General features: G+C 35.2%; 8 protein-coding genes across 8 annotated transcripts in view; 4 read left to right on the top strand and 4 right to left on the bottom strand.

Moving 5' to 3' along the window:
* Positions 1-2025: 2025 nt before the first annotated feature.
* Positions 2026-4111, top strand: LOC125814100 (serine/threonine-protein phosphatase 7 long form homolog). The gene is made up of 5 exons (XM_049493555.1): positions 2026-2202; positions 2381-2490; positions 2652-3087; positions 3630-3987; positions 4071-4111. Exons 1-5 carry the CDS (start codon positions 2026-2028, stop codon positions 4109-4111), a joined length of 1122 nt encoding a protein of 373 aa, XP_049349512.1.
* A 5102-nt stretch (positions 4112-9213) lies between these two features.
* LOC125814099 (leucine-rich repeat extensin-like protein 5) lies at positions 9214-10854 on the top strand. Its single transcript, XM_049493554.1, has 2 exons — positions 9214-9217; positions 9740-10854. The coding sequence occupies exons 1-2, from the start codon at positions 9214-9216 to the stop codon at positions 10852-10854; spliced, it is 1119 nt and encodes a 372-aa protein (XP_049349511.1).
* A 464-nt stretch (positions 10855-11318) lies between these two features.
* Positions 11319-12969, bottom strand: LOC125814305 (40S ribosomal protein S21-like). The gene is made up of 4 exons (XM_049493776.1): positions 12939-12969; positions 12378-12472; positions 12157-12289; positions 11319-11592 (listed from the first exon to the last, which is right to left on the bottom strand). Exons 2-4 carry the CDS (start codon positions 12425-12427, stop codon positions 11527-11529), a joined length of 249 nt encoding a protein of 82 aa, XP_049349733.1. The 5' UTR covers positions 12428-12472; positions 12939-12969; the 3' UTR covers positions 11319-11526.
* Positions 12970-14123: 1154 nt separating this feature from the next.
* Positions 14124-16055, bottom strand: LOC125814304 (40S ribosomal protein S21-like). Its single transcript, XM_049493774.1, has 4 exons — positions 16025-16055; positions 15179-15272; positions 14935-15067; positions 14124-14368 (listed from the first exon to the last, which is right to left on the bottom strand). Exons 2-4 carry the CDS (start codon positions 15226-15228, stop codon positions 14303-14305), a joined length of 249 nt encoding a protein of 82 aa, XP_049349731.1. The 5' UTR covers positions 15229-15272; positions 16025-16055; the 3' UTR covers positions 14124-14302.
* A 1077-nt stretch (positions 16056-17132) lies between these two features.
* Positions 17133-18716, top strand: LOC125814269 (uncharacterized). Its single transcript, XM_049493737.1, has 2 exons — positions 17133-18196; positions 18315-18716. The coding sequence occupies exons 1-2, from the start codon at positions 17171-17173 to the stop codon at positions 18714-18716; spliced, it is 1428 nt and encodes a 475-aa protein (XP_049349694.1). The 5' UTR covers positions 17133-17170.
* A 39-nt stretch (positions 18717-18755) lies between these two features.
* The window catches only part of LOC125814277 (cyclin-D2-1-like), a 211034-nt gene continuing 202255 nt past the window's right edge, over positions 18756-27534 (bottom strand). Inside the window, exon 6 of the mRNA XM_049493746.1 lies at positions 18756-18872. Coding sequence (XP_049349703.1) covers positions 18771-18872 — 102 coding nt within the window. The 3' untranslated portion in view covers positions 18756-18770. The remainder of the gene's footprint in view (positions 18873-27534) is intronic.
* On the top strand, positions 21918-24145 carry LOC125814306 (uncharacterized). The gene is made up of 2 exons (XM_049493777.1): positions 21918-22978; positions 23171-24145. Exons 1-2 carry the CDS (start codon positions 21959-21961, stop codon positions 23567-23569), a joined length of 1419 nt encoding a protein of 472 aa, XP_049349734.1. The 5' UTR covers positions 21918-21958; the 3' UTR covers positions 23570-24145.
* LOC125814300 (bet1-like protein At4g14600) lies at positions 23673-27451 on the bottom strand. Its single transcript, XM_049493771.1, has 4 exons — positions 27265-27451; positions 27041-27164; positions 25183-25239; positions 23673-24168 (listed from the first exon to the last, which is right to left on the bottom strand). The coding sequence occupies exons 1-4, from the start codon at positions 27321-27323 to the stop codon at positions 24007-24009; spliced, it is 402 nt and encodes a 133-aa protein (XP_049349728.1). The 5' UTR covers positions 27324-27451; the 3' UTR covers positions 23673-24006.

Raw genomic sequence — 27534 nt, 5'->3', positions numbered from 1 at the left:
GATTGGCATTATCGAAAGGCCATCAATTTGCATAATATATACAATAGTATGTAGTGTTCCAATATATGAAGTTAACATGATGTAGTATAAATTCATTTGTTTTTTTTAAAATAATTTCTCATGGAATTTTTTACCAAAATAAGTCATTATTTAAATCAATTCACCAAAAATAGTATGTTTTTTGAATTTTTTACCAAACTAGTATAAACGTACTTGACAGTAACATATTAGGTACTATTTTATTAAAAAAAATAAATGACAAAAGGACAAACATTTGACGTAGTAAACAGACTGAAAACGTTACTGAAATTCACGTTTTAACGTTAAAACGTTATTGTCCATAACGTTTTAAGCTTAAAAAGTAACTTACCCCAAACTAAAACAAACGATGTCGTTCGCATCACCATGTTATGCGTTTCAAAACCCTTATGCAGCCTCCCCATTAGATTCATTGACGTTCCCAATCCTTGTTGCTCTGTGCCTAATCGGCCGTCGTCGGTGTTGTCAGAAAAATGAGATTTATGACAACTTTACTATCATAAATCTTTCGAAAAATATAGAACATAATTTTTTTTATGCTTGAGGTATGTTTTCTCTTTACATAGTAGAAGAAATGCTTGGAAATCATCTTAATATTCCCACAATTTAGCTGACCTACAGTTCATAATTCTGTCTATCTAGATTTGATTAGGTGAAATGTAATTTTAAAAATGGTTAGGGGTCATTATTTTCCTTTGTAAATGTTTCATCTTTATCGTTAAAAGGATGAGGTATGCCTATTTTTTTTTATGTATCTTACATATATTATCATTGTTAACTTAGTAATTTCAAAATTTCTTGCCGCTGTCAGCTGCTCTAATTTATATGGAAAAAAGTATCAATCTTACCTCTAAAATATTTGATATGAGGCAATTTTACAAGAGAGACCCTTTTTTTTTTGTAGCTAATGAGTAATTCAGCTTAGAAGTCTAAATTGTAAAACTTGCATTGTTGCACTATTAAACTAAGTGTTTCATTAGCTCTATCAGTAAGACTTGACTTCCTTTTTGTAATGTGAACAATACAAAACTGTATTTGCTTTCAGGTGACTAGATTGGGTGTAGTAATTTGTAACCACTGCATCAATATGATGTATGTAACCATTGCAGTGAGGTAGTCACCCTTGACGGCAATTGACCAGAATACCAACGACCCAACATCACTCAGATCCAGCTCACTGGTGACTCGAGAGTTCTCAGTAAGCAATTTAATTTTTTAATCTTATATCAGTACACTTCAAAATTAAAGAGGATGACCTTAAAACTTCTAAATGTGATTTTGTTAACTTTACCTCACTTTTAAGTGTGCTGCCAAGAAAAAATTACATAATAATTTGGGCTAACATTTAAGTTTACTTTCATGTGTATTCCATAGGTATTTTTTATGGCTAATAATAGTGAATACAAGTTGGATCCCGGTCCATTAGAATCGAATGTATTAACGGGACAACTTACTCATAGATCACAAGATATATGAGAAGGAAATGTTAATATGATTCTTAATACGAGGAGAGAAGATGGAAATTTATGGAAGCTCATAGAGAAATATCCTATCCATCCACGAGTTCTTGAAGTAATTAGATTATCTGGATTATATGGTGTTTACAAATCTAATCGACCCGCTATTGACCGTAGTTTGATCACCGCACTAGTTGAGTGGTGGCGTCCCGAAACTCATATTTTTCACTTTAAAATAGGCGAAATAACAATTACCTTGCAGGACGTAGAGGTGTTGTATGGATTACTTGTGAATGGTGATCCAGTACTTGGTAACAAAATGATAAGGACCATAGGGGATTGGCAAAATATTTGTCAAAAATTATTAGTTTTTGTTCCATCTCGTGATGACTTCAAAACAAATTTCATCAAGGTCGCTGCATTTAATGCACACATGTTAAGCCAACCACAGTTGCAGAACATGGCAACACAAGATATGGTCAATCAGAAGGCAAGATGTTACATGTTCTAGATGATTGCAGGTACGATGATGGCGGATACATCTGGTGGTTATTTGAAGCTTATGTACTTGTCTATGCTTGAGGACATCGATAAAATTGGGTCTTATAGTTTGGGGAGTGCGACCTTGGCATACTTATATCATTTTCTTTGTAAAGCCTTACAGAGTACCCAAAATGAGATAGCCGAATTTTTGCCACTACTTCAGGTATACCTAATAATTGTACAAATAATTTATTTATATTTCTTACAGTTACTAGTTTTGGACATATGTGTCTCATATCATATTTTCTCTCCCTATATATAGTCCTCATTTAATTTGTCTCCGTAGTGTTATTGGAGGATGAAAATTTTAAGAGATGTAATCCTAAAACCCTTTCTCTTAGATTTGGACGTGGGAGAAAGTCACTGTCCTCAGTCTTCAAATAGTAGCCCAGAGAGATGCGAGAACTATTTCTCATGTTGGTTTGCCTAGGGGTCCACATGCTACTATATGGTTTGCGCATCTTAGTTGGACGAACACTACCAAACATGTGTTGAAAGTTTATAGGGATGCACTTGACTCTATGATAGAAGATCAGGTACACTGTAATTTTTACTTATTTATAAAGATTGTAAATGTAAAGACTCACTTTGCTCTTTTCCTTTTTCATGCAGTCAGGAACCGTATTCCGATGACTTAATTGAGAGTCTTCCTCCCTATTGTCACGCTGGACGAAACATATGGCGAGTTAGAGTTTCAATCTTTTGTTGGGATGTGGTCGAGGTTCATTTGCCTGATCGTGTTATGAGGCAATTTGGACTACAACAAGCTATACCAACTTCGTTTCCATTTGATTCCAACCACTTTCGTCATGATCGTCGGGAAAGACCAAATGCAAATTGGGAGTTGGAACATGCACAATGGTTATCATTTTGGAACCAATGCCTCCAATATAGTTGTGATGCACCGGTTAATAATGAATCATTTCACTATGATGATCCATATCTTATTTGGTTCAGGCGCATTACTCGTCTTGTTAGTGGTAATCCTAATTCACGTCTTCAAAATCAACAAGGTTATGTGCCTAATTCAACGGCATATGAAACTATGGTATGTGTCACCTCAATATCTTAAATTTCTAAATTTGTCTTTATTGATTTTAGTGTGTTATTTATTTTGTTTAGTGTTGTTGTTGCTGCTAAGTTTTTCATTGTTCTTTGTTCACTGCTAAGTGTTGAGAAAATGCTAAGGTAATATATATAGGAAAATTAAAAGAGTGAGAGTAGTGAAGTGGGGCTACTGATGAGGTGATGTAGATGTTGTTTTCTTTTTTATGAATGATTGAAAATAACCAGTTGCACAAAAAAAGCTAAACATTAATGGCCACTCGCAAGAATGGTGGTAGAGTAGTAAGTACTTTTATTAAGTAGCACTTTTATAACTAAATATCTTTTGCAGATTTCAGTTGGTAGTGAATTCATTGCTCAAGTGACAGTCCGATCTAAATCATCAGATTAATGGAGTAGCTTTTTGTGTTAGGAAAAATAAATCTTTACCATTTTGAACAACAGTGATTCACGAATACATACAGAACTACAAATCTTCACTTTTTCATCTTTTATATTAAATAACTTTCACTTTAATTTATTTAGGTGCGTCATATTCATTCAATGGTTGATGAAGCTAAAACACTTGGTGATAATCCATCATATGAGGCCTTATACATATTTAGAAAAATGGTGCGAGATCAAGGTTCTGATTGTTTGAAATATGTTCATGAGGCTGACAAGGTTCATGTGTCAGCCGATTATAGAAGAGATGTGGTACAATCTATCCAGTTACATCCCCCAGTTCGTAGGCGAGGAAAATATGGTGTTGCTGGTAGAAGAGAACGTGTTGTTGAAAGAGGACAAACATATGTTGAAATGGATCAGGCCACACAAAATGCCCAAGTAGCCTCAGAAGATGATCAAGCAACATCTAATTATAATAGTGGTTCCATTTCAAGAGGTTGTACTCATGAATTCACTCAGGCATCAAATATGACATATCAACCGTCACAAACAGATATCATGTCATACGTGATGCCACAGACTCTACAAACATCAAGTCATCCAAATCTCTCATCACTTGAGAATGTCGTTGATAATTATCAATTTCAATATTTTGAGAATGTCCCAAACTTTACCTCATCGCCTGTATCACTGAACATTGAGACCCCTGATGCCACTAATAATTTAGAGGACCCGAATCATCATGTGGACGATAATGATCCAAAGAATGCAAATGAAGGCGGTGATGCGACTATTGAAGATAGTGAACCTTCAAGGAGGGAGAAGCGTAAAATTAAACTTAAGCCTTGTGGGACTAGTGTTTTAACATCTTACATTTTTTATTTGGTTTTGCTCTCTTTTTGAATAATAGAACATTTATATTTTTTTTACAGGCGATCACTATGCTATCCAACATGTCAAAAAAAAAAAGCAAAGAATAAGTTATGAAAATTTTTGGTGCTGCTGAAAATTGCAGCCAGTACTGCTGAAAATTTTTAATGTTGCTGAAAATTTTTAATGCTGCTGAAAATTTGGTGCTGCTACTGAAAATTAGTAAATTAGTATTCTAGTAACAGTAACTTAACATTATAATCACTGCACTTTTTGGTTTGGGTATTTATTTTCACTTTGTGAATAGATTACTTTAATTTCAAAAGTATGAAGGCTTCAGAATGGTGACAGTAACTTAACATTATAATCACTGCACTTTTTGATCTGGGTATTTATTTTCACTTTGTGAATAGATTACATTAATTTCAAAAGTATAAAGGATTTAGAATGGTGATGTAAGTTTACATAGCCTATTTTAAAAGGTGTTGCCAGAAGGTGTGTCATTTTAAAAGGTATAAGTTTAAAAGGCTTCAGAACTATGAACTTAGTCATGAAAATACAAATTGAAATGAAGTAAAATACATAATTAGAGCTATTTGAAAGTTAAAAAATACATAATTAGAGCTGTTTGAAAGTAAGAAATACATAATTAGACTACCCATTTAAGTTTGATTTTGAGTTGGACATCGACGCCTGTCATGCCCGGTCTGTCTACACAATCCACAAGCCCGCCCATATGTTACAGGATCACGATCCATCTGACTAGGAATTCTAGTGGTCCTTGATCGATTGGGACGCATATAGAATTCATTACTTCTCATTATAAAACTTGGCGATGGCCAATATGCCTCGTGTCCAATCGGTGAGAATGACCCAGAATATGTTGCAACATAATTCTCTGTTGTGAAATGTTCGCTGACAAAATTTCTAGCTAGTGCTGCCATTCTTTCAGTAACCTTCATGACATGTGAACACGGAAAGTGCAAATTAGCCCATTTTTCACAATCACATTTTTTTTCACTTAGTGAAACACGGTGAGGATTACCACCAGTACCATCAATCTGTATAGATCTAACCTCATATACCCCTGTGGATATATTCCAATCATAAACAAAGTGTCTTTTTGAACTTTCATAGTTCTTTTCCCACTTCATTTTGAAACTGCTTGTCCATAATTCATTTTGCTCAACAAGTTGGTAAGTTGTTTGGCATCTACGAGTATATTGTTCAACGGTTTGCTCCAATGAAAGTCTAACCATGGCAGTGACAGGCAAGCTTCGAGCTTTCTTTAGAAGTCCGTTGAAAGACTCTGAAAGATTTTGTTGTCAATACTCCCCATCTTTTTCCATCATCATGGCTAACAGTCCATTTGTTCAATGGAATTCACATGAGGTATTCATATGCTTCTATATTTTTTTCTTGAATTTCCCACATCAAAGCTTCAAATTTTCTTACTTGATGAGCAGTAGCAGCCCTCCACATCAGATTATTGAGGTCCCTGTTTGGAAATTGAGATTGAAAGTTACTTTTAAGATGCCTTAAACAAAATCGATGAAAGGCCCGAGGCTCCTGAAATTGCCACAATTTTGATAAACTAATCAAGATTCTTTTTGCCCTATCAGAGATAATACATATGTCTTCTCTATCCTTTATCACATGTGTAGTCAGTTTCCTAAAAACTCATTTCCATGCCACTTTCGACTCTTTGTCAACAATAGCAAACGCAAGAGGAAGAATGTTATCATTTCCGTCAACTCCAACAGCAATTAACAATTTTATCTCATATTTACCATACATATGAGTTTCATCTACTGAAATAACAAGACGACAAGTTTGGAATCCATCAATGCATGGCTTGAAAGCCCAAAATACAAACTTGAAAGTTTTTACCTCTGGCGAACTCATTGACTCTTTGTGTTTCCATTCCACAACTGTTCCAGGATTAAAGTATTGAAAAACTGCAAAAAACTTAGGAAACTCACTAAATGATTTCTGAAAATCACCATATACCAATGTAAATGCACGTTGACGCCCAAGCCACACTTTTTTATATGTTACTTGATGACCAAATTTTTCATGAACCTTAGAAATGACATCCACTACCAACAATTTGGGATTTTTACATATTTGATTTAAAAACAAAGATGCAATTAAATTGGTATCTAAGTTAGTGTGACCCGTTGTAAGCCCTTCAATCACACATCTATGATTATTAAAATATTTTCCTATCTTCCAAAGACTACCTCCAACCTTCCGACCTCGAAGAAATCATGGACAACCCAATGAATCAAAAAACATGCATCTCACAGTCCATATGCTCTTAGTTGATATTACAACCTTGAATTCTTTATTTTTGCGCAAACTCCAAATTGTCACAGCTCGTTTCAACTTAGCTTTGCTGCTAAAACACATATCTTTTTTTAAATCTTTTTTTGCATCCTCGGACCAAACAGAACAACATTTCATTTCGGATTCAGGAGTAGAGATAAAAATATCTTGCTCGTTCTCTAATGTTGTAAAGTAAGGTATATTATTATTTTGCATTTCAGATACATCCTGATCAAATTGATTTTGAAGATTTACCCCACTATTATTTTGAGGTAAATCTCCAATATCTTCATCGGATTCACTTTTAATGGCTTTACTCTCTCCATCATCTTCTGAAGGTTCATCCTCCTCCGATTTTTCATCACTTCTTTGAGCATGTGCATCATTACACAAATCAAAGGTAGCTTCATCTTATCTGTAGAAAAAAAAAAAGTTAATTTCATGAAATACATAAAATGAAAATAATTAATTATTCATGCTACTAAATAGAATTAGTATTTTTTATATGAAAAGATTACTCTACCTGGTTTCATATTGATTGTGGCTACTCTCCATATGTCTTTGACTACTCGAGCATTCAACAAATGATTGATTTTCATGTTCGTTAAGGCCTACACCAAAGGATTGATGGATACCATGTATTGCACTGTATGCATAATGAGACTGACTGATTGTGGCAAATCCATAATTTTGAGCCAATAAATTCATATGATAACCATGTTGATCATTCATTCGAAATAAATTATCTTGATTTATTGGTCTAATCTTTATATACATCTCCAAAAGATTTATATCAATCTTGTTCAAAAATTTCCGAGGAATGGCAAAAAATTGTAGCAAAGATTGGTCATTCTCAATTTTGAACTCAATAAATCTTGTAATGTTACCTTGAAATGAGCATAGATATTTTCCAGAAATATCCAATTGAATATTTTCACCATCAGTCCCCATTTTCTCATGCAACAATTTAATTAATTCAACGTAGTTGGTCGAAATAGACATGCTTACAATCATTCTGGCACATTCGTTATATCGAAATTCATTCATTTCAGTGATTATTTCACCACCACGTTATCTTCAAAATTAGCCATCAAACATCCTACACACAAAAATAAGATGCATTATAGTTATTAAAAATATGTTTTTATAAATACATTACAACATATTGACAAGACTTACCTATTAAAATTTTGTGAGTATTGATTCAACAATGGGGCACATAAACAGAAGCTTTGTAGAAAATTATTGGAATGTGCTTCTTATAATAATCCGTGGTCAAATTGTAAAAGGAACACTTTAACAGTTTGTTATTACTGTTAGTCACGTTTTAAAGTTAAAACGTAACGTACAGTAACGTTTTATTGGCAGATCAAATCAATAAGACATCTTTAGAGCCCCGTGACATGATTCGATAGAATCGTTACTCAGAGTAACGTTTTAGTCTTAAAACGTGACTCATAGTAACGACTTTAATGTCAGATTTCATACAAAGATTCTCAGGTGGGAGACGTGATTTGATTCGACAGAATCTTTACTAGGAGTAACGTTTTATCATTAAAACGTTCTTCGTAATAACGAAATTTGGTACAAAGATTCCAAAGTGGCAAATTTGCAGAGACGCGTTACTGATGGTAACGTTTTAAGCCTAAAACGTTACTGCTAGTAACGTAAATCTTCTTTAACGCCGTCTCCCAACTATTTTTGGTCCTTTAATTTTTTTAAAATGAAATAAAGCCTAATACGTTACTACCAACAACGTTTATACTAGTTTTGTAAAATTTTAAAGTTTCATATTACTTTGGTAAATTGAATCAAATAATAGCTTGTTTTGGTCAATAGCTCTTTCTCAAAGTGATGTAAATATATGCTTCTGAACATCTTCTTCCAAAATTATTGAACTTCTCAAGAGTTAAAAAATTGTCACAATTAAATTTTTTTTATGCTCAACACAAAAGAATGACTTTATTTATCAATTGTCGAATTCATCATTGCTATAGAGAAGCTATAATACTTTATGGCGGCAGACAAACTTGCTCAAGTTGGACTCCTAGACAGAAATGAAAGATTCTTCACCCAAGCTATTTACAATTTAGAATGTATTTATTAAATTTAAAACGTTCAACTATAATTTGTTAAGGCTTTGTTATTATTGAGATTCCAAACTACTACTCTTTTGTCCATTTTTCTTGAGGAATGATTAATAGGGAACAATTATCTATTTTTTTCAATCTAGGTAGCACAAATTATCAACCAAAAATAAAAGAGGAGTAAAACAATACAACTTGGATTTCCTTATCGGAGATTATGGCACATGGACCAACTCAGTTTCGTTATATTTAAAAAAAATTGTCTGTTAGATTTGTTTACCAGCCAAAATATAAGCTTTTTTATTGGTTAAGGGGTGAACCAATAAACAAAGCTTTTATATATATATACAAAAATTACTGAATATCTATAAATATTTAATTACAAATCTAATTAATTGTGTCGGCTCTATGATTATAAAGAAAGAGACATGTGGACAATGAGTTTGTGCTTTTAAATTGCAGCACGAGCATATTATTACTGTTTTGAGGCGGCTTTGCTTTGCTCCATGATCATTATTACACCAACCCTACGTTTATTAGCAAAAACTAATTATGTCAAAGCAAGTTATACAATCAATTATTTTAGAGTTGATAAACTCTAAACAATAAATTAGGACAAACATTAATACGTTGATTAACTTCATTTTTACTGAAGTTCGAAACTTTTACAAGTATGATACATAAATACTTCAAGATTAATTGTCAATTTAAACAATCAAGAAATAGTTAGTCACTTTTTTCCAATTCTGCCCTTAATAATAGTGTAGTTCAATTGAAAAGTTATGTGGACTTTTAGTATTCTTGGTATAGTAGGGTTATATTAGTCAAATTACACCTTGTATTAAATTTTCCTTGAGGGGTGTGCATGACCTTACCCTGACAAACAATTGTGGACGGAGGGAATATAACACACTATATATAGTCACATATTGGACATACGTACCTCTTGCCCATATAATTAAGATATAAGCATTAAGCACTGTTGGAAGAAGGAAAAAAAGTTATCTCATAAGCGCATTGCAATGGCTTATACATATTACTCTCCGCCTCCACCTACTATGCCGTTGAATAATCCGAAACCGCCACCTCCGGCGGTGGCAGTTCCTATAACCCCACCTCCAAATTTAACACCTCCCGGAGGTGGTAATAATATGTCACCTTCAAACCCACCCACACCACCAACATTGCCACCACCACTATTTCCTTCGCCTCCTTCATCAAGTTCAAATCCTAGATCAACCAATGCTCCTCCTCCACCGCCACAAACTCCGAGTTCACCACCAAACTCTTATAGAAGTCCTATTTCACCTCCACAATTTCCGAGTTCACCACCAAACAATTCCAAAAGTCCTCTTTCACCCCCACAAACTCCGAGTTCACCACCAAACTCGTCCAAAAGTCCTACTTCACCTCCACAAACTCCGAGTTCACCACCAAACTCTTCTAGAAGTCCTATTTCACCTCCACAAATTCCGATTTCACCACCAAACTCTTCCAAAAGTCCTCTTTCACCCCCACAAACTCCAAGTTCACCACCAAACTCTTCCAAAAGTCCCATTTCACCTCCACAAACTCCGAGTTCACCACCGAACTCTTCCAAAAGTCCCATTTCACCTCCACAAACTCCGAGTTCACCACCCAATAGTTCCAAGATTCCACCCTCACCAACTTCTTCACCATCAAATGCCTCGCAATCTCCAACTTCTTCTCCAGGAGTACCACCATATTCTATGCCACCAAAAAACTCACAATCACCAAGGTTAGCACCTTCATCACCAGATGGTGGTAAAGTTCCAACACCCTCTCCATCGACCCCCTATTCAAAACTAAGTCCACCTCCTTCAGCATTAACACCACTTCCGACACCAACTTTTCCTTCAAGTACCTTTCCTCCTCCACCATCAAGTAATAGTATTGATGTTTCCCCACCTTCAGGTGGAGGCGGAAAACACACTACAATTATAGCGGTAGGTGTATCAATCGGCGGTTTTTTCTTCATAGCATTTGCTATTGCTCTCTTTTGCTTTTATAAGAAGAAAAAGAAGCGTGTCATGGTTCCAGCAGCAGCTTCTTGTTGATATATACATATATCAATAATGCCGATACATAAAGCTACAACTTCTGTATTATTTGATTGTTAATATTTGTATCTTGCACGCCATTTCTTCTAATAAAAATGTTATTGTTATTTGTGTTAATTTTTCATGTTATTCTATCCCATGATCTTAACTGATAACTAATTTAATATGGCAAAGATGAAGAAAAACAGGGGATTTATGGTTTTGAACTTAGATTATTCTCTGGTTCATTTAAACACGACGTTTGGCATTTTGCAAGGAATTTTATAAGATCACCGATGTCTTCTGCACATAATGATTGAATATTTTATGTTTGTATATGACACTACATTCTCCTGGAGACGAGAAATCTGCAACTCTTTTATTTGGTCTTGAAAACTATCAAGGATGTGCCACAGAAGCACAACGCAAGATCTGGATGGACTTGAGAACTGCAACTTTTAAGAGGCAAAAATAAACTAAACTATGCAGTGAGAAAAATAATAAGATTTTTATTGCCTTCAGTCCATGTTCAATCTCACGAAAGTTTAGAAACAAATAACTCACATTATGCTCAGTTCCAGGAAATGAAAAGACGAAGGTTGCATGGGGAGAAACTGGAAAGAAGATCGAAGAGAGAAAGAGAAAGGTAGTGTATACACTTCAGCATAAATAAAAGCAAATAGAAAACTCTCATTGTTGTCCAACTTCAGCTTTTTTCTTTTGCCAGAGCCTATCAAGAGCACTATCGGCGTCTCCCTGCAAAAGTTTTGACAAGTCAATTGCTATAGCACACAAATGATGAATGTTAAAAGGAATCGAGATAAACCACCACAGAAAGATCATAAGATAATAATTCCAGAAAAGAAGAATCATGTATGCCCGAATTGTAGCTCCAAAAATATAAGTGAAAGAATCATATCTTTCTGTAACAAGTTTTGAACAAGGGATGATAAAGTTAGCTGAACGACAGCAACCAATATAAGCAAAAGAGCTAATTACTGTTATTAAGGTGTACCAAAACATGTTACAAATGCTCAATTATCTGTTTCCCAAAAAAAAAGAAATGAGATGAGAAAAACAGTCAGAAATGTATTGGCATGATAGGAACTGACACCTCAGGCTAGTGAGCCATGTAAATGGCAACTATTTTGCTCCACATACAAAGATAAGTCGAGCATTTTTAAAGTACACAAGGCACAATAAATAGTTAACTCTTAGAACACTCATGTAATTCCAAAGGCACAGAAAAAGAGCGGCTTAGAATGACTCCGAAGGAAAATTCCTTTAACGTGATATTCAGAAGTAACAAAAAAGCACTACCTGGGCACGAATAAATCCACATAGTGCATAAGTGGTGAACTGGCCAGTGTATCGGCCAGACTCATCTAAATGGCCAACGTTGAGCTGAACAGATGCATGATCCTTGGAAGTGATCAGCCTGTTAGTGGCAGAGCTGCATCCAAATAGTATGTTAATTGTCCATGAAAACCTAATATACATCTTCTAATCCAAAGTATTACTAGGAAGAAAGAAATACATACCACTTCCTCGGGATGTAAAGGTCCATGTTTTGTCCCTCATCGTTCTGCATCTTGAATATGGCTTTACGCTAATAGATTTTAGAAGTGGAAAGCTCCTGGGATTTAAAAGGGAAAGCAAATTAAAAGGCATGTCGTTAACAAAACAAAACAACATACTGTTTTCATGTGTAGAGAGAGCCTACCTGATACTAATTGTGTAATCGTGAAGTAATTCGACATTTTCAAAGGCATCCAACTAATTACACTTGGAGCATCAACCTCCACATGATACAAGTTTGAATCAAAGGAAATATCGAGAGATTTCAAACGTTTATACTTGATTGGAGATTAAATCCTACTCAAAAATGCAAAAACAGCATGCTACTTTAACACAATCAAAAAGTTGAATGGATCCAAATAGTAACACATGTAATTGAGATACAGCATCTTTGTGGTGCTAAATCAATTAACGCCATACAGGAAATACAAATTTCAATTGCACTTGATTACATGAACATGAATCGTACATCAATAATCCAAATTATTACAGAAACAATACAGGAGACGAGAACGAGATTGTACCTGCAAGTTGGAAGACAGACAAAGACGGCGCCGAAGAATGTGAGCGAGCACCACTGCTGGATTTGGTACGTAAAAGCCCTAAATCAGCACGGATTGACTGAAATAACCCTTGCTATTTTGTGCAATTACAGAACCCGATCCTTGACCAATCCCACATATGATGGATGAAATGTTGAGGAATTTATACATTTAGAGTAAATATTTTGATCAAATTAAAAATGCTTATTAAGTTGATAATGGTAGGTTGAGAGTGACTAATTTCTTTTGCTTGATTGTGGTTTTTATAAGAATTTTGGATATTTATTAAACATATAGAGATGAGCCAAAATGTGATGATAAACTTATTCAAACACTGGGTAAATTACAATAAAACAAAATATTTTACATTAACACCTGTGATATGGCTCAAATGGGGATATACATTCAATATTTTTTTAATCAAATACCTACATTTAGAATATAAATCTGAAATTTCATGGGGGTCATACTAGACAGCAAGGCAAGGGTTCAAATTTGGTTTTGAACTACTTGAAATAAGTCTAGTCTAAATTTACCTTTTGTTACAAAGCTGGGATCAACTTTATCCATGCTGTTAAAAGTACGTCAGATTCACAGTTGTTTTTTATCGAATACTTACCATCAACTATTACATGTTCAAAAGTAGATTTGAATCATTTTGCGTAGTTCAACGAGCATATTCACCATTAACACCCACATACAAACGTCTCTATTTACCATAAAATCCCTCCAATTCGTGCTTGACTTTCATAAAAAATTGACAAATAGCTCCTTCAAGGACAAAGGATTAAGACAGACAGGAAGATCCTTTTCTTTATCCAAAGGGACGAAGACATGCACATATGAAGTCCTATCTGCATCACATGTTCAAAACCTACATATAAGGCGCAAATACAAGAGCAGAAGACATGAATTTAGCATCAGGAAGGCTCTAAAAGCACACTTTACCATGTGCTGGTGGGGAGGGTATTTGTTGATGAATGAGGAAAAATATAGTGTGCGCAAGGTAGTAAAGAAGAGAATTTTATTTAGTTGAGAGCAAAATATCTGCAATTTGCTGCAACACCAATAGATAAAGCATATAAGAGAACGTTTCATCTCTGAGTAATAACTTGGTACCTACAAGTTTAGTGCCAAGTAAACAGCACATATTTGCCAAAAGTTCTCTTTAACGGTAGAAAATCAAGTTAATGCACTAAAATAGTAACAAGCAAGTTCCATTTGTCTGATATGAACTTTAAACATAAAACAGAACAGCCACTAACACCAACAAAGAACTGCTGGTAATACAATACTAAATAGAAAACTCTCATTTTTCAAGAATGGTAACAGCAAATAGAAAACTCTCATTGTTGTCCAACTTCAGCCTTTTTCTTCTGCCAGAGCCTATCAAGAGCACTATCGGCGTCTCCCTGCAAAAAGTGTTTTCAAGTCATTTGCAGTAGCAGACAAATGATGAATGTCAAAAGCAAACAACATAAATCATCCTAAGATAATATTCCAGCAAAGAAGACCCATATAATAATAGATCTAAAAAAGAAGCATCTCTCTTTCTGTAAAAAGATTTTGACAAGGAATAATAATAATCTAGCAAAATGCCAGCCTGCAATATAAACAAAGAGTTAATAATACTTTAAAAGTATACCAAAGCTAGTTATGATGATCAATTTTCAGTTTCAGTTTTGCAGAAAGAAGAATGGGACAAGAAAACCAGCCAAAGATGTACCGCCAGTAATTGTGCAAGATATATTGGTATGAGAGGTAGTCACATCTCAGGTTAGTGAGCCATGTAAACAGCAACCATTTCCCCACACATACAAAGATATGTTATGCATTTTAAGACCCGGGAGGCACAATGAATTGTTCACTCTTAGAAAACAAGTAATTCGAAAGACACAGAAACAAATTTGGCATGACTCAGAACAATCCGAAGGTCAAATTCCTCTACCATGATATTCAAAGGTAACAAGGAAGATACCTGGGCGCGAATAAATCCACAGAGAGCATAAGTGGTGAACTGGCCAGTGTATCGGCCAGACTCATCCAAATGGCCAACATTGAGCTGGACAGATGCATGATCCTTGGAAGTTATCAGCCTGTTAGTGGCAGAGCTGCATCCAAATAGTACATTAATAATCTAGGACAACCTAACATCTTCATTAAGTAGATGAAGAGAGGCAGCTGAATCTGGTCAAAAGTGTTGGGAAGTAAGAAAAACATACCACTTCCTAGGGATGTAAAGGTCCATGTTTTGTCCCTCGTCGTTCTGCATCTTGACAATGGCTTTACACAAATAAATTTAGAAGGGGAAAACACCTAAATTTAAAAAGAAAGCAAGTTAAAGTGCAAGTCACTAACAAAAGAGTCTCTTCTTTCATAGGTAAGCAAACCTGCGCTAGTAGGCTCACACTTTCACAATAGATTATAATACAGAAGTATTCTGACGCAAAGTCATCCATAAAGGTAAAACTAATTAAAATTCGACCATTCAGCTTCACATTATACAAAAGTTTGAATCAAATGAAATATTAATATACTTAAAAAGTTCAAGTCATTGAGATTAGGAGATCAATACACCCAAGTACTGGTTGTGAAAGTGTGTATACAAAGATAACAATGTTTTTTTAAAATCTGAATAATTGAAACATGTAGGGTTTAATGATCACACATTGGGATGAAATCAGAATTCTGTCATTTATTTTAACAAACAAAATTTCAAATTCGTAAAAAAAAAATCCAATTGTGCCCATCCAGGATGGTTGAATAGAAATGCAGCAAAGTGAAGATAAACAATGCAAAGCAAACTACTCTTAACACAATCAGAAAAGGATACAAATAGCAACACATGTAATTAGTGCTTCAAACAAAAGACGGCATTAAGTTACAGCGCCTTCTATGGTGATAAATCAATTATGCTATACAGGAAATACAATTTTCAATACCAGCCCAAAGCTTGATTACACGAACATGAATAATGCATTATGTATCCAAAAGAAAGAGAGAAATCCGATATACACTATAAAATTGGCATCATACAAAGGAGAAGAAACATGTGCTGTGCTTTGTACCTCGAAGACAGACTGACGACGACACCAACGGATGTGCTTGGAGAAGACGAACGGCGCTGCGGCTAAAAGGTTTATTATAGCAAAAACCCTAAACAAGCTCGGATTGACTTAAATAACCCTAGTTCTTTGGCACAATTACGAAAACCGATCCTTTGACCCACCCGACCCGACTCAATTAAGAAAGACCCGTGAAGAATTTCTGGTAGGTTGTAAGAGTCGTTTGGATTGACTTAAATTTAAATGACTCTTAAGTCTAAACATAAAAAGTATGAGAGATTTACTTTTGTGTTTTAATTTATTTCAAGTCATTTTTAATTTATTTCAAGTTATTTTTAATCTTACCAAACACTTTCTAAAAATAAAAGTAGGTTTAACCAATTTTTAAGTCAATCCAAACACCCTCTAACTCATAACTCCTTAACACTTTGTTTGGAGGTTGCCAGATATTGTTTCGTAATATATCATATTGTATTATATCGTCGTGTATTATACTATTTTTTAATAAATATAATATTTTGATATATTGTAATGCATCATTTTTCATATGTAATATCACATATCAATAATTTAAAAGATAAATTTATATATAAATAAAAGAGTATGAGGTAAGCTACAATAAAAAGATTGGGTAAATATTGAAATATGATTATTAAATAAAAGATAAAATGAGAAAGGAAAAAAGAAGTAAGGATATCATTACATCAAATAGATGCTACACAATATGAGACTTTTCATGGTGAGTATATTATTTTGCTGTACACAGATTCTCGAATAGGGTTCCACCCCGAAACTTGTGAAATTTGAGATCTTGACAGGTGCCATGGAAGGTGAATGCAGCCGAAAGTGTATAAAATATTTTTTTGGCTGTGAAGAATTTAATGGAAGGTTGACAAAACTAGATAAAACGTACCAAAAAACAACAAAGCTAACGCAAAACATGGCTCCATCTCTGACCTTATACACTTGTTTAAACTAAAATATTAACTGATCATACATCTGTAAACCTGGAAACTATTGACAAGGAATCCCTCATTACTACCTATGTTTTATGTCAGCTGGTTATATAATATAAGATTTAACTTTCAATCTTGACACTTAATTTGCTCCTCAAAACCAGAGAAATAGTATTTTGATGCTTCTAACTCAATGAAAATGGAACATCATCTCAAATCGTGCACTCGAAACAAGAACAAATTGTTAACAATCAAATTCATCACTATCTCCTTTTTCACCTTGTTTCTAGTTGTCATCCTTTTCCATATCCAGTATTCGTCCCCTTTTGATTTCTCCTTATCAGCAAGGTCCCAAACTCGACGAGCTTCTCTTTTCCAAGAGAATTACTCTAATGTCATTGAAATGATGACTGCAAAACTCAAACATTCTGTCACTTTCCTCCCACTCCAAGACTCTAGATTTAGAGAAACAGCTATAACAGGACACACTTGGTTTATGAGCTCTTTGAACGATACACGCGAGGAAAATGAAGCAGAATACTTGTATTTCCCTTCTAAGGCATCTAAAGGACGGCTTCTTTGCTTTAAGGGACGGGATATGAAGGATGGAACGAAGAATTCATATGCTTTGGCATGGCGAGAAAGTCTTCCAGACTCTGCTATTCTATTGGAAGGACTAACATTTATATCGTATACATATTATGATCACACAAATTTGTGGCATGGGTTATGTGCAGTGGCTCCTTTTGTTAGATGGTCAATGAAAAATGAATGTTTGAAGCCAGAAAGATGGGTGCTATTCCATTGGGGAGAACTGAGATCAAGAATGGGATCATGGATTCAACAACTTATGCAAACGAATTTTGGTGAAGTTAAGGTGGAAAGATTTGATAGAGGAGATAATGTACCTTACTGTTTTGAGAAAGCAGTTGTGATGAGGCATGAGATGAGTCAAATGGGACAGGAGAATAAGCTGAAGACGTTCGACTTGTTGCGTTGCAAGGCTAGGAGTTACTGTGGCATTAGTCCTGCAGGCAAAGGTAGAGAGATTAATGAAAGAGGATTTCCAATTATAAGACTTACCCTCCTGATGAGAAGAGGTTCCCGGTCATTCAAGAATGCAACTGTTGTGACTGATATATTTTCAAAGGAATGTGCCCGAGTTGAAGGCTGCATTCTGCACGTAGTCCAGTCAGACGATCTATCTTTCTGCGACCAGGTACACAATTTCCCCTTTCTTCCATCAGTACTCAGTTGTCACTTCAGAAAATTTCGATAAAGCTACCAAAAAAAATCCATCTGCAAGCACTGAAATAACACTTATGTCCTTTTATCAGGTGAAAGTGCTGACCAACACTGACATTGTTGCATCTCCGTGTGGAGCACAGTTAACGAATATGCTCTTCATGGACCGTGAGAGCAGTGTGATGGAATTCTACCCAAAAGGATGGTTAGAGTATGCTGGCTCAGGCCAATATGCTTACCACTGGATGGCGAATCAATCTGGGATGAAACATCAAGGTGCATGGTGGGATCCAGTAGGCAAGGAGTGTCCATCCCCCCAAGATCAGTGGCAGTGTTTTTCTTTTCATAAAGATGGCATGGTTGGACACAACGAGACCTATTTTACAGAATGGGCTAGAAGAGTCATCGATCAAGTAAGGCTAATGAAGCAGGAGCAAGCCTCTGCATATCAAGCAAACAAGCAACAACATGATTCAAAAGCATGTGTTTGCTAGCCTTGTTCATGTATTGAGTAGAACCTTTAGTAGTAGAGTTTATAAGAGTTACAATCAAATGCATAAACTGTTTTGCCAGACATCATTAGCAAAACAGGCTCCTGTTTTAAGAAATGAAATATTGAACAATCTCCATTGCACAATAATCACTTTATTCTTAGATACACACACAGTAATCATTGTCATATAGCAAGTATTATAATGAAAAAAGGATAAACTAATAGCAACCTCAGTGCCCTCTACAGATTAGGAGAATTTACATTAGACTAATATTCCGAGTTTCTACAATTGCATCCTTGATGGCCCCAATCACTAAAAATCAACCACTGCTTAGCATTTCTACGATGCCTATTGTGTGTTCCTCTCATCGTCACTAAAGCTTGCATCAGAAAACAACAAAACAGTACAGGAAGATAGGATTGCCCTAATCTCTGTGAAAACGTGGACAAGTATAGATCACAAAGAAGCAAAATAGTGAAAAAAGAACCACATGCATCACATGGTTTGGTTTCCTTTCTCGATGATTCTCCTGTTCAATTATCTCGTGTTTTTTTAACCCGAGTTCAGCTTTGATCAATGTCATTTGCAGTGATAACGGAAAAAGTGTAAATTGTTAACGAAATAGGAAAGTCATTTAACTTGCAAGTAAGAATGATTTCCATAATCAACAAAATAAGTATACACCATGAGAATCTCAGATAGACCGATCAATCAACACGTTTATAAACACTGCCACACTAACTCTATAGGAAAGTTTAATGGCCCTAACAGCTTGAAGCAGTCTAAAGTGTTAGCAGTTTGCTAGAACATCATTCAAATTTAAAATCAGTTGAATATATATAGTTAGTTGACAAATTTCCGTCGCCCTGCACACTAAATAACAGAGGAAAGAAAAAATGCAATCAGGTTTAGGCTGATAATGGTCAGTTGATGTATTCATGGAGATCTGGCAAGGACGTATCTGTTAAAGCACCATAAAACCCATACGAATAGCATAGAGCAGTGAAGCATTCAAGCAAGTTGGCATGGTAGCATCGATGGAAAGGAAAAAGAAGGTTACGAGTACACTGCATTTCGAAAAAATTTACAATAATAACAATTGAAATTCCAAACAATTATAGAGGGAGAAAGCTCTAACATACAAAATCTTATTTGTTAAGGTACATGAATTATATAGAGAAGTGACTAATAAGGTCTAAAAGAATGTCAAACATACTTGGAAAAAAGGAGAACAAATTCATGGCATACCAGTTGGTTAATAAAACCATTCTGAAACCTTGCTTCTGACTTGATTTCTTGTGCTACCTGCAACATGAACTATTAACAAGTACTAGCAAAAAGGTAATTTGGGATAGGAATCTGAAACCCTGACAAAGATGATATAACAGGTAGGCCAATAAATGAGAGATTCAAGAAGATGCACACCTATAAGGAACATATCGTATAAAAATATTCTAGGACTCCTACATAACTTACACTCAAGGCAATGTTCAATTAAAAATACAAAACTTTAGTCCTGTTTGAAAATTCAGTCTAAGATTGCAACTAACACACTTATGCTGCTGTGCCAGTTCTAGATACGGAGAGTAGAAGGTAGATAGATGCCAGTCTTTGTTCTATATCGAATATGTGATGACAATCAGAATGGTTAGATTCTCTCACTTTCTTCTTCAAATAAGATCAAACCAGGAAGTCCTCCTTGTTAATACCTCAACATTGGGAGTGTAACAGTTAGGGACTTAGGCGTACATTGGATCCATATTGAAATGGGGACAGAGAAGAATTAAGGCACTATCCATGTCTTTTGGTACCATTTGCAGCTCTTCAGTATTAATATGGGTCCAATAAGACTAGATTGGCAGTGGACTATGACAAATGAAAAGTTGTATAACATCAATGTAGTCTGTAGAGGTAGAAGACATAATCACCTCGATGATAAGCCCAAATAAAGAAATCAGTAAAAAAAAATTAAGCCAGGTTGATTTAGACCACAAAATGTGGGATTTAGTCTTAAGATTATTGGTCGTCGAATGGAGTAATATGCAGGCTATAGGAACCATAACTTCTGTCTGAGACAATCATGGATGAAATATACGGATAAAATAACTAATAGAACAAGGACTCATTTCTCCATGGGCTTCAAAGCTGTTAGAAAATTATTATGGAAACACAACCATGCTTATAGAGTAGTAACTCGAAATAAGTTAGTACTTGCTCCATGTACAAGTCAAACGATTTACTCCATAGAAATCAACAAGTGACGAAAAATACTTAACTCAATGTGTTTTTATGTAAAGTTTGAGATTATATTTAATTGGTTACTCTGGGGAAGAAATCCACTCTAAAAGCCAAGTCTTCTTTTTAGTTCAATGTACCTTCTACTTATTAAAGTATTGGTTTTGTAAGTATTTTCACTGGTGATTGATTGAAGAGATTAAAAGATAAAATTATCACCCAGTTTAAACTCTAGAAAATGCTCTATTGTATGTTAACTATCCGTTTCCTACAAATAATGTCCACAAGTGGAGTGTACACAGACCTTACGTCTACTTGTGTAAGGTACACATAGAACTCATTTATGATGCACTATTTGACGTGACGAACAATTTGGTCTGCGTAATAGCCAAGTTTAATCAAAATTGCCAGTCTACGTAATAGCCAAATTTAATCAAAACTTGACAAAAATAACTTTCTTTGTCAAGATTACACAATACTCTCAAGAACAGCTTCCTTGTTGTCAACGAGAATAATTTGGCCGACCCCAACTTGTTTCGGACTGAGATGTAGTTATTAAGCAACATTTATATCCGTTTTTCCTCTTGAGAAAAGAATCCAACTGCGCAAATGGATTTCCTCACTGAAACTTACAGAATACTGCATAGATCTTGATAAGGGCCATGGAAGGTGGATCCCCAAGTATAAAATACTATTATTAGTTGTGACTAGTGAACAATTTAATGCAAGTTTGACGAAACTATAAATCAAGTACTTAAAAAACAATAAAACTAACGCAAAACATGGCTCCATCTGACCTTAGACCCTTCTTATAAATAAAATATCCACAAAGCATACGTCTGTATATGGGGATTCCTTTTCCAAATCTTGCATCCTGTGCTTATCACTTGAGTAAGAAATGCTAACACTAGCTTTACGTCAACTAGTTATTCAAATAGATTAACTTCCAATCTCGAGACTAGATTTGCCACAGAATTAGTTAAAAAGATTCAGTTCTAGCATAACTGATGGTAATGGAAGATCATCTCAAGTTATGCACACAAAGCAAGAGAAAATGCTTCTCCACAAAATTCATCAGCATCTTTGTTTCCTCCTTGTTCCTGGTTATCATCCTTTTCCAAATCCAGTATTCATCCCCTTTTGAGTTCTCTTTATCAGCAAGATCCCAAAGATGGGGTTTTCTTTCTCAAGAAAATTACTCCGGTGTCATCAAGACCATGACTGAAGAACTCAAAACCTCTGTTACTTTCCTCCCCCTTGTAGACCTTAGATTTAGAGAAACAGCCACAACTGGCCACACATGGTTTATGAGCTCTTTGAATGACACACTCGAGGAAAATGAGACAGAACACTTGTATTTCCCTTCCAAAGCATCCAAAGGACGCCTTCTTTGCTTTAAAGGAAGGAACACTAGGGATGGCACAAAGAATTCATATGCTTTGGCATGGCGAGGAAGTCTTCCAGAATCTGCTATTCTATTGGAAGGCCTAACATTTGTTTCGGACACATACTACAACCATGAAAATCTGTGGCATGGAATATGTGCAATGACTCCTCTTGTAAGATGGTCAATGAAAAATGAGTGCTTGAAGCCCACAAGATGGGTGCTATTCCACTGGGGAGAACTGAGATTAAGAATGGGATCATGGCTTCAACAACTTATGCAAGCTAGTTTTGGTGAAGTCAAGGTGGAAGGATTTGATAGAGGAGATGTACCTTACTGTTTTGAGAAAGCCATTGTCATGAGGCATGATCTAGGCCAAATTACGCGGGAGAACAAGCTGAAGGTGTCCGACCTTCTGCGCTGCAAAGCAAGGAGCTACTGTGGCCTTAATCCTGCAGGCAAAGGTAGAGAGATGAATGAAAGAGGATTTCCAATTATAAGACTTACACTATTAATGAGAAGAGGTTCTCGCTCGTTCAAGAATGCAACTGCTGTGACTGATATATTTGCAAAAGAATGTGCCCGAGTTGAAGGCTGCATTCTGCACATAGTTCAGTCGGAAGATTTATCTTTCTGTGACCAGGTACATATTTTTCCCTTCTTTCTATCAGTATTCAGTATACCCCAGAAATTTCAATGAAGCAGTACTTTACAGAATGAAATATTCAACTAAATCTTACCAAGAAACTTCCATCAGCAAAGATTCAGATTACACTACATGCAACTTCAGTAGTATCCAGGTAATCACTGAAATAATGTCAATGTCATTTATCAGGTGAAAGTGTTGACCAACACTGACATTTTTGCATCTCCACATGGAGCACAATTAACAAATATGCTCTTCATGGACCGCGAGAGCAGTGTAATGGAGTTCTTCCCAAAAGGATGGTTAGAGAATGCTGGTGTAGGACAATATGCTCACCACTGGATGGCAGATCAATCGGGGATGAAACATCAGGGTGCCTGGTGGGATCCAATAGGCAAAGATTGTCCATCGCCACAAGATCATCTGCAGTGCTTTATTTTTCATAAAGATGGCATGGTTGGACATAACGAAACCTATTTTGCAGAATGGGCAAGGAGAGTGATTGATCAGGTTAGGCTAAGCAAGGTGGGGAAACCCTCTGAAGATCAAGCAAAGCAACAACATGATTCAAAAGCATGTGCCTGCTAGCTTACTGTTAAAGCATTAAGTAGCATAAATAAGGGTAAACTTCATAAGAGTTAAAATCATATGTATACACTGTTTTGCCCGACATCTGCAAAACAGGCTCTGCTATTTTAACGAAAGAATTATACAACATACTCCATTGCACCATAATCACATTTTTCTTAGACAAGCACCCAATGGTCATTGTCATATAGCAAGTATTACAAAGAACAATAAAATGAAAAGAAAAAGGTTAAACTAATAGCAACCCATGGTGTTTCTACAGATTAGGAAACTTTACATAAGACTAATATCCGGAGTTCCTACAGTTGCCCCCCTTGCTTCCCAAATCACTAAAAATCTGCCACTGCTTAGAATCTGTTTGATGGCTCGAATAGATTGTGTCTTCATCAGAACTTGTACCAGGAAACAGCAAACCAACATAGACAGTAGGGTTGCACTTATCTCCGTGAAAACTTGGCCAACCAATATATTACAAAGAAGCAAAATAGAGCAAAAAGAACCACATGCATCACATGGTTTGATCCTTCCTGGATGATACTCCTGTTCAACCGTCTCATGTTGTTCTTTACTCCTGCCTGAGCTTTGATCAATGTCATTTGCTGTGATAAAGGGATAAGTGTAAGTTTTTAAGGAAATGGGGAAGTCATGTAACATACAAGTAAGAATGATTCCATAATCAATAAATTAAGCATACAGGATGAGAATCCCAGACAGACCAACCAATCAACATGTTTATAAACAATGCCAAGCTAACTCTAGGAAGTTTAGTACTTCTAAGTTCTAACGGCCTGAAGCAACTAAAGCTACAACATTTTAGTTTGCTAAAAGGGATAGCTCCTAGAAAATACATCATACAGATTTAGAATCAGTTGAATATACAACAGTTATAACAGTTTATTGTCCAGTAACCCGAACACATTACCCTCAAGAACAAAGGAGAAAAAAAGTGGGCTTATCAATTATCATAGTCAGTTGATGGACAAGGACATATTTTCAAAGAACTTGAGAGAGCATAGAACAACGAAGGCATTCAGGCAGGCTGGCATGGTAAGGAAAGGGAAAGGAAGGTTACAAGTACACCCCCGTTTGGTTGGAAACAAGTTATCCCAGGATAAGTTCTTATCCTGGGATAACTTATCCTACCATGTATATGGGATAACTTATCCCATCACTATGATATAAATGGTGGGATAAGCTATCCCAAACATGGCAACCAAACAACATAAATTTTATTTATCCCATCACCATTTCCTTATCCCATCACTATTATTTTTAATCCCTCACACCAAACAAGCCCCTTCTAAGAGAGTTATAGTAATAACAATTGCAATTCCCAGATTGTAGAAGGAGAAAGGGTAAGAGAGAGAAAGAGAGGCATAAGGCTATAAAAAAAGGTAAGCAATTAAAAACTTTTTCCTCATTTATAAGATTAAATATAATTCTGGTTCATTTTAAATTGTTATCTAGTAATAGTAATAAGAAAATAAATACCAAAAAAGCTCTAATATACTAAAATTTATTGTTAAAGCATATGAAATATATAGAGAAGTGACTGAGATGTCTTAAAGACGTCATACATACTAGGAAAAAGGGAGAATGAGTTCATGGCATACCAGTTGGTTAATAAAATCATTCTGATACTTTGCTTCCGACTCAATTTCTTGTGCTACCTGCAACATAAAATATTTATAAGAACAAGCAAAAGGATAAATAGGTATACAAATTGAAACCATGACAAATATAATATACTCCCTCTATCCCATCCCCAATTTATGTGACACTCTTTCCTTTGTATTCAGTCCCTAAAAGAATGACACAATTCTATAATTAGTAACAATTAGCTTTAAACTTCCATTTTATCCTTACTGAGATGATTTATAGTCATACAAATATTTACGCCTTATTTTACACCACAAGTTTCAAAAAATTTCCTTTCAAACTTCACACCTAGTCAAACACTATCACATAAATTGGGACGGAGAGAGTAGCAAGTAGGGCCAACAAATGAGGGATTGGAAAAGATGCATCTAATAAGGACATATGATATATGAAGATCTTCAGGATTTACACCCAAAGCAATGTTCAACTAGAAATACTAAACTTTAGTCCTGTTTGAAATTTAAGTCTAAGATATTGCAACTGACACACCTATGATGCTGATGCATAGGTGTAAATGCAAAAGTATGAGTGAAATTAATTTTCTCATCCAGGATGATTTGATCAATTAAAGATAACACACTCACTCTCAATTTCCGTTTCCACTCTCCATCAATTGCTTAACCAGTCAACAGAGAATCCTCCGCATACCACCGACATTTGGATCATTAAAACACTAACTATGTGATTCAACTAAGCCATGTGAAGTAGCATTAAAAGAAAATATGCAACATCCATTATATATTTCAGGAAATTAAAAAATTATATTAGGCTCAAGAACTGCAATATCACTTATTTATCCCTATGAAGTTTGAACCTAAGATCATATCACTAGGTAGAGTATCCATTGAGTACAATTAATTTATAATACGCGTTATAATCATTCTTTTACAAGATTCAACCACCAACTCTTCGTCTGATCTTTTAGACAGCGAATTAACTAAAAAAAAATTATAGGTAATGTACAAAGGATTTACTAAGTTAGACCAAGAACGCACATATTGAAGAGATGTTATGCCATCCTCCAATAATCTTCTCACATAACTTGTCTCGCTTTACCATTGTAAGTTGTAGCAATCACTTGAAGACTAAAAATAGCAGATTTATTATCAAGTTAAGGCATCATCATTGATTTATATTACTAGAACTGTCCTTATTTTCATATTTTGAAACTAGCGGGAGATTGTTAGATGATGTTTCAATAAATTTTGAAACAACGAATTTTATTAAATAGATTTTAGTCTTTTGGATTTCTAAAGTAGTTTATGAATATCCAAAATGAATTTGTGAAATTTATATCAGATCCATTCTTGATGTCCTAAATTCATATATCTCATATTCATTAACTTTATCTAACATATTTTAGAATTTTCAAGAACTCTTAGCATGTAAACAGGACTGGTATCTTTGGAATCCTAATAAGTACAGTAATTTTTTTAATTGAAAAGCATTTTAGGGACACATTGATCAAAATATAAAATCCTAGATTCATGAATAGAAGATCAACATTTCTGAAATACGTAAAGTTATGATCACCAAGATAGAGCTGCCACAACATTTCTGTTTGGTCGTAGAGAGACTTCAGCTATCTATTTGCTCGAGGAGATTTTTCAACTATCTTAGAGAAGCATGTTTACGTGTCTCTAAGCCTAGCAAGTTTCATTTTGGTTTTCTAATGAATATTATGTTCTAACAGAAGAACACATCACCAAATTTGAAATTTACATTAATCTTACAAACGCCACCAGTTATGCAATAGCTGTTCTCCTACAAAATCAAAATTGGAAACAAAGACAAAGTGTTAGGGAAACAAACATTTCTGAGCTGTTTTACTTGCTTGCGAAGACCTGTGATCTCATCATCTAGGTCTCCGTGCATCGGATCAATCCGCAACTGTATTTCATCTGCACCACCTACTTGCCTCGTACTCAATCCATCTCTGATTAATCAAACGCATAAAACATCTTAATTTCCTCAAAAATAAACCAAAAGAAAGTGTAATTTAGAAAATGATAAAAAAACTTTTTTTCGGTAAATACCTGGATCTATAGGAAGCAGCACCGTAGAAATCACCGCCTCTATGAGAGCTAGAAGCCATTGAAAGAGAATACTGAAGGAACCTCGAAACCCTAAGAAAAACTTGAAACTATCGTACAAGGAATGAAACTTTGGTTCCGTGCTGCCAAAGATCGTCGAGTACTTGAATTTTCTGTTCGGTTAAAAGAAAATTGCTGTGAGTCACAGCCTGTTACCTTTTTCATTTGGTATATCGGATGACATTGAGAGTGCATGTTCACCGTTCGATTAAA

The sequence above is a fragment of the Solanum verrucosum genome, unplaced genomic scaffold (genome assembly GCF_900185275.1).
Source record: "Solanum verrucosum unplaced genomic scaffold, falcon-dt-bn FXZP01000230.1, whole genome shotgun sequence".
Classification (NCBI taxonomy): domain Eukaryota; kingdom Viridiplantae; phylum Streptophyta; class Magnoliopsida; order Solanales; family Solanaceae; genus Solanum; species Solanum verrucosum.
The sequence above is the reverse complement of the archived record's forward strand: the minus strand, read 5'-3'. Positions and strand labels throughout refer to the sequence as shown.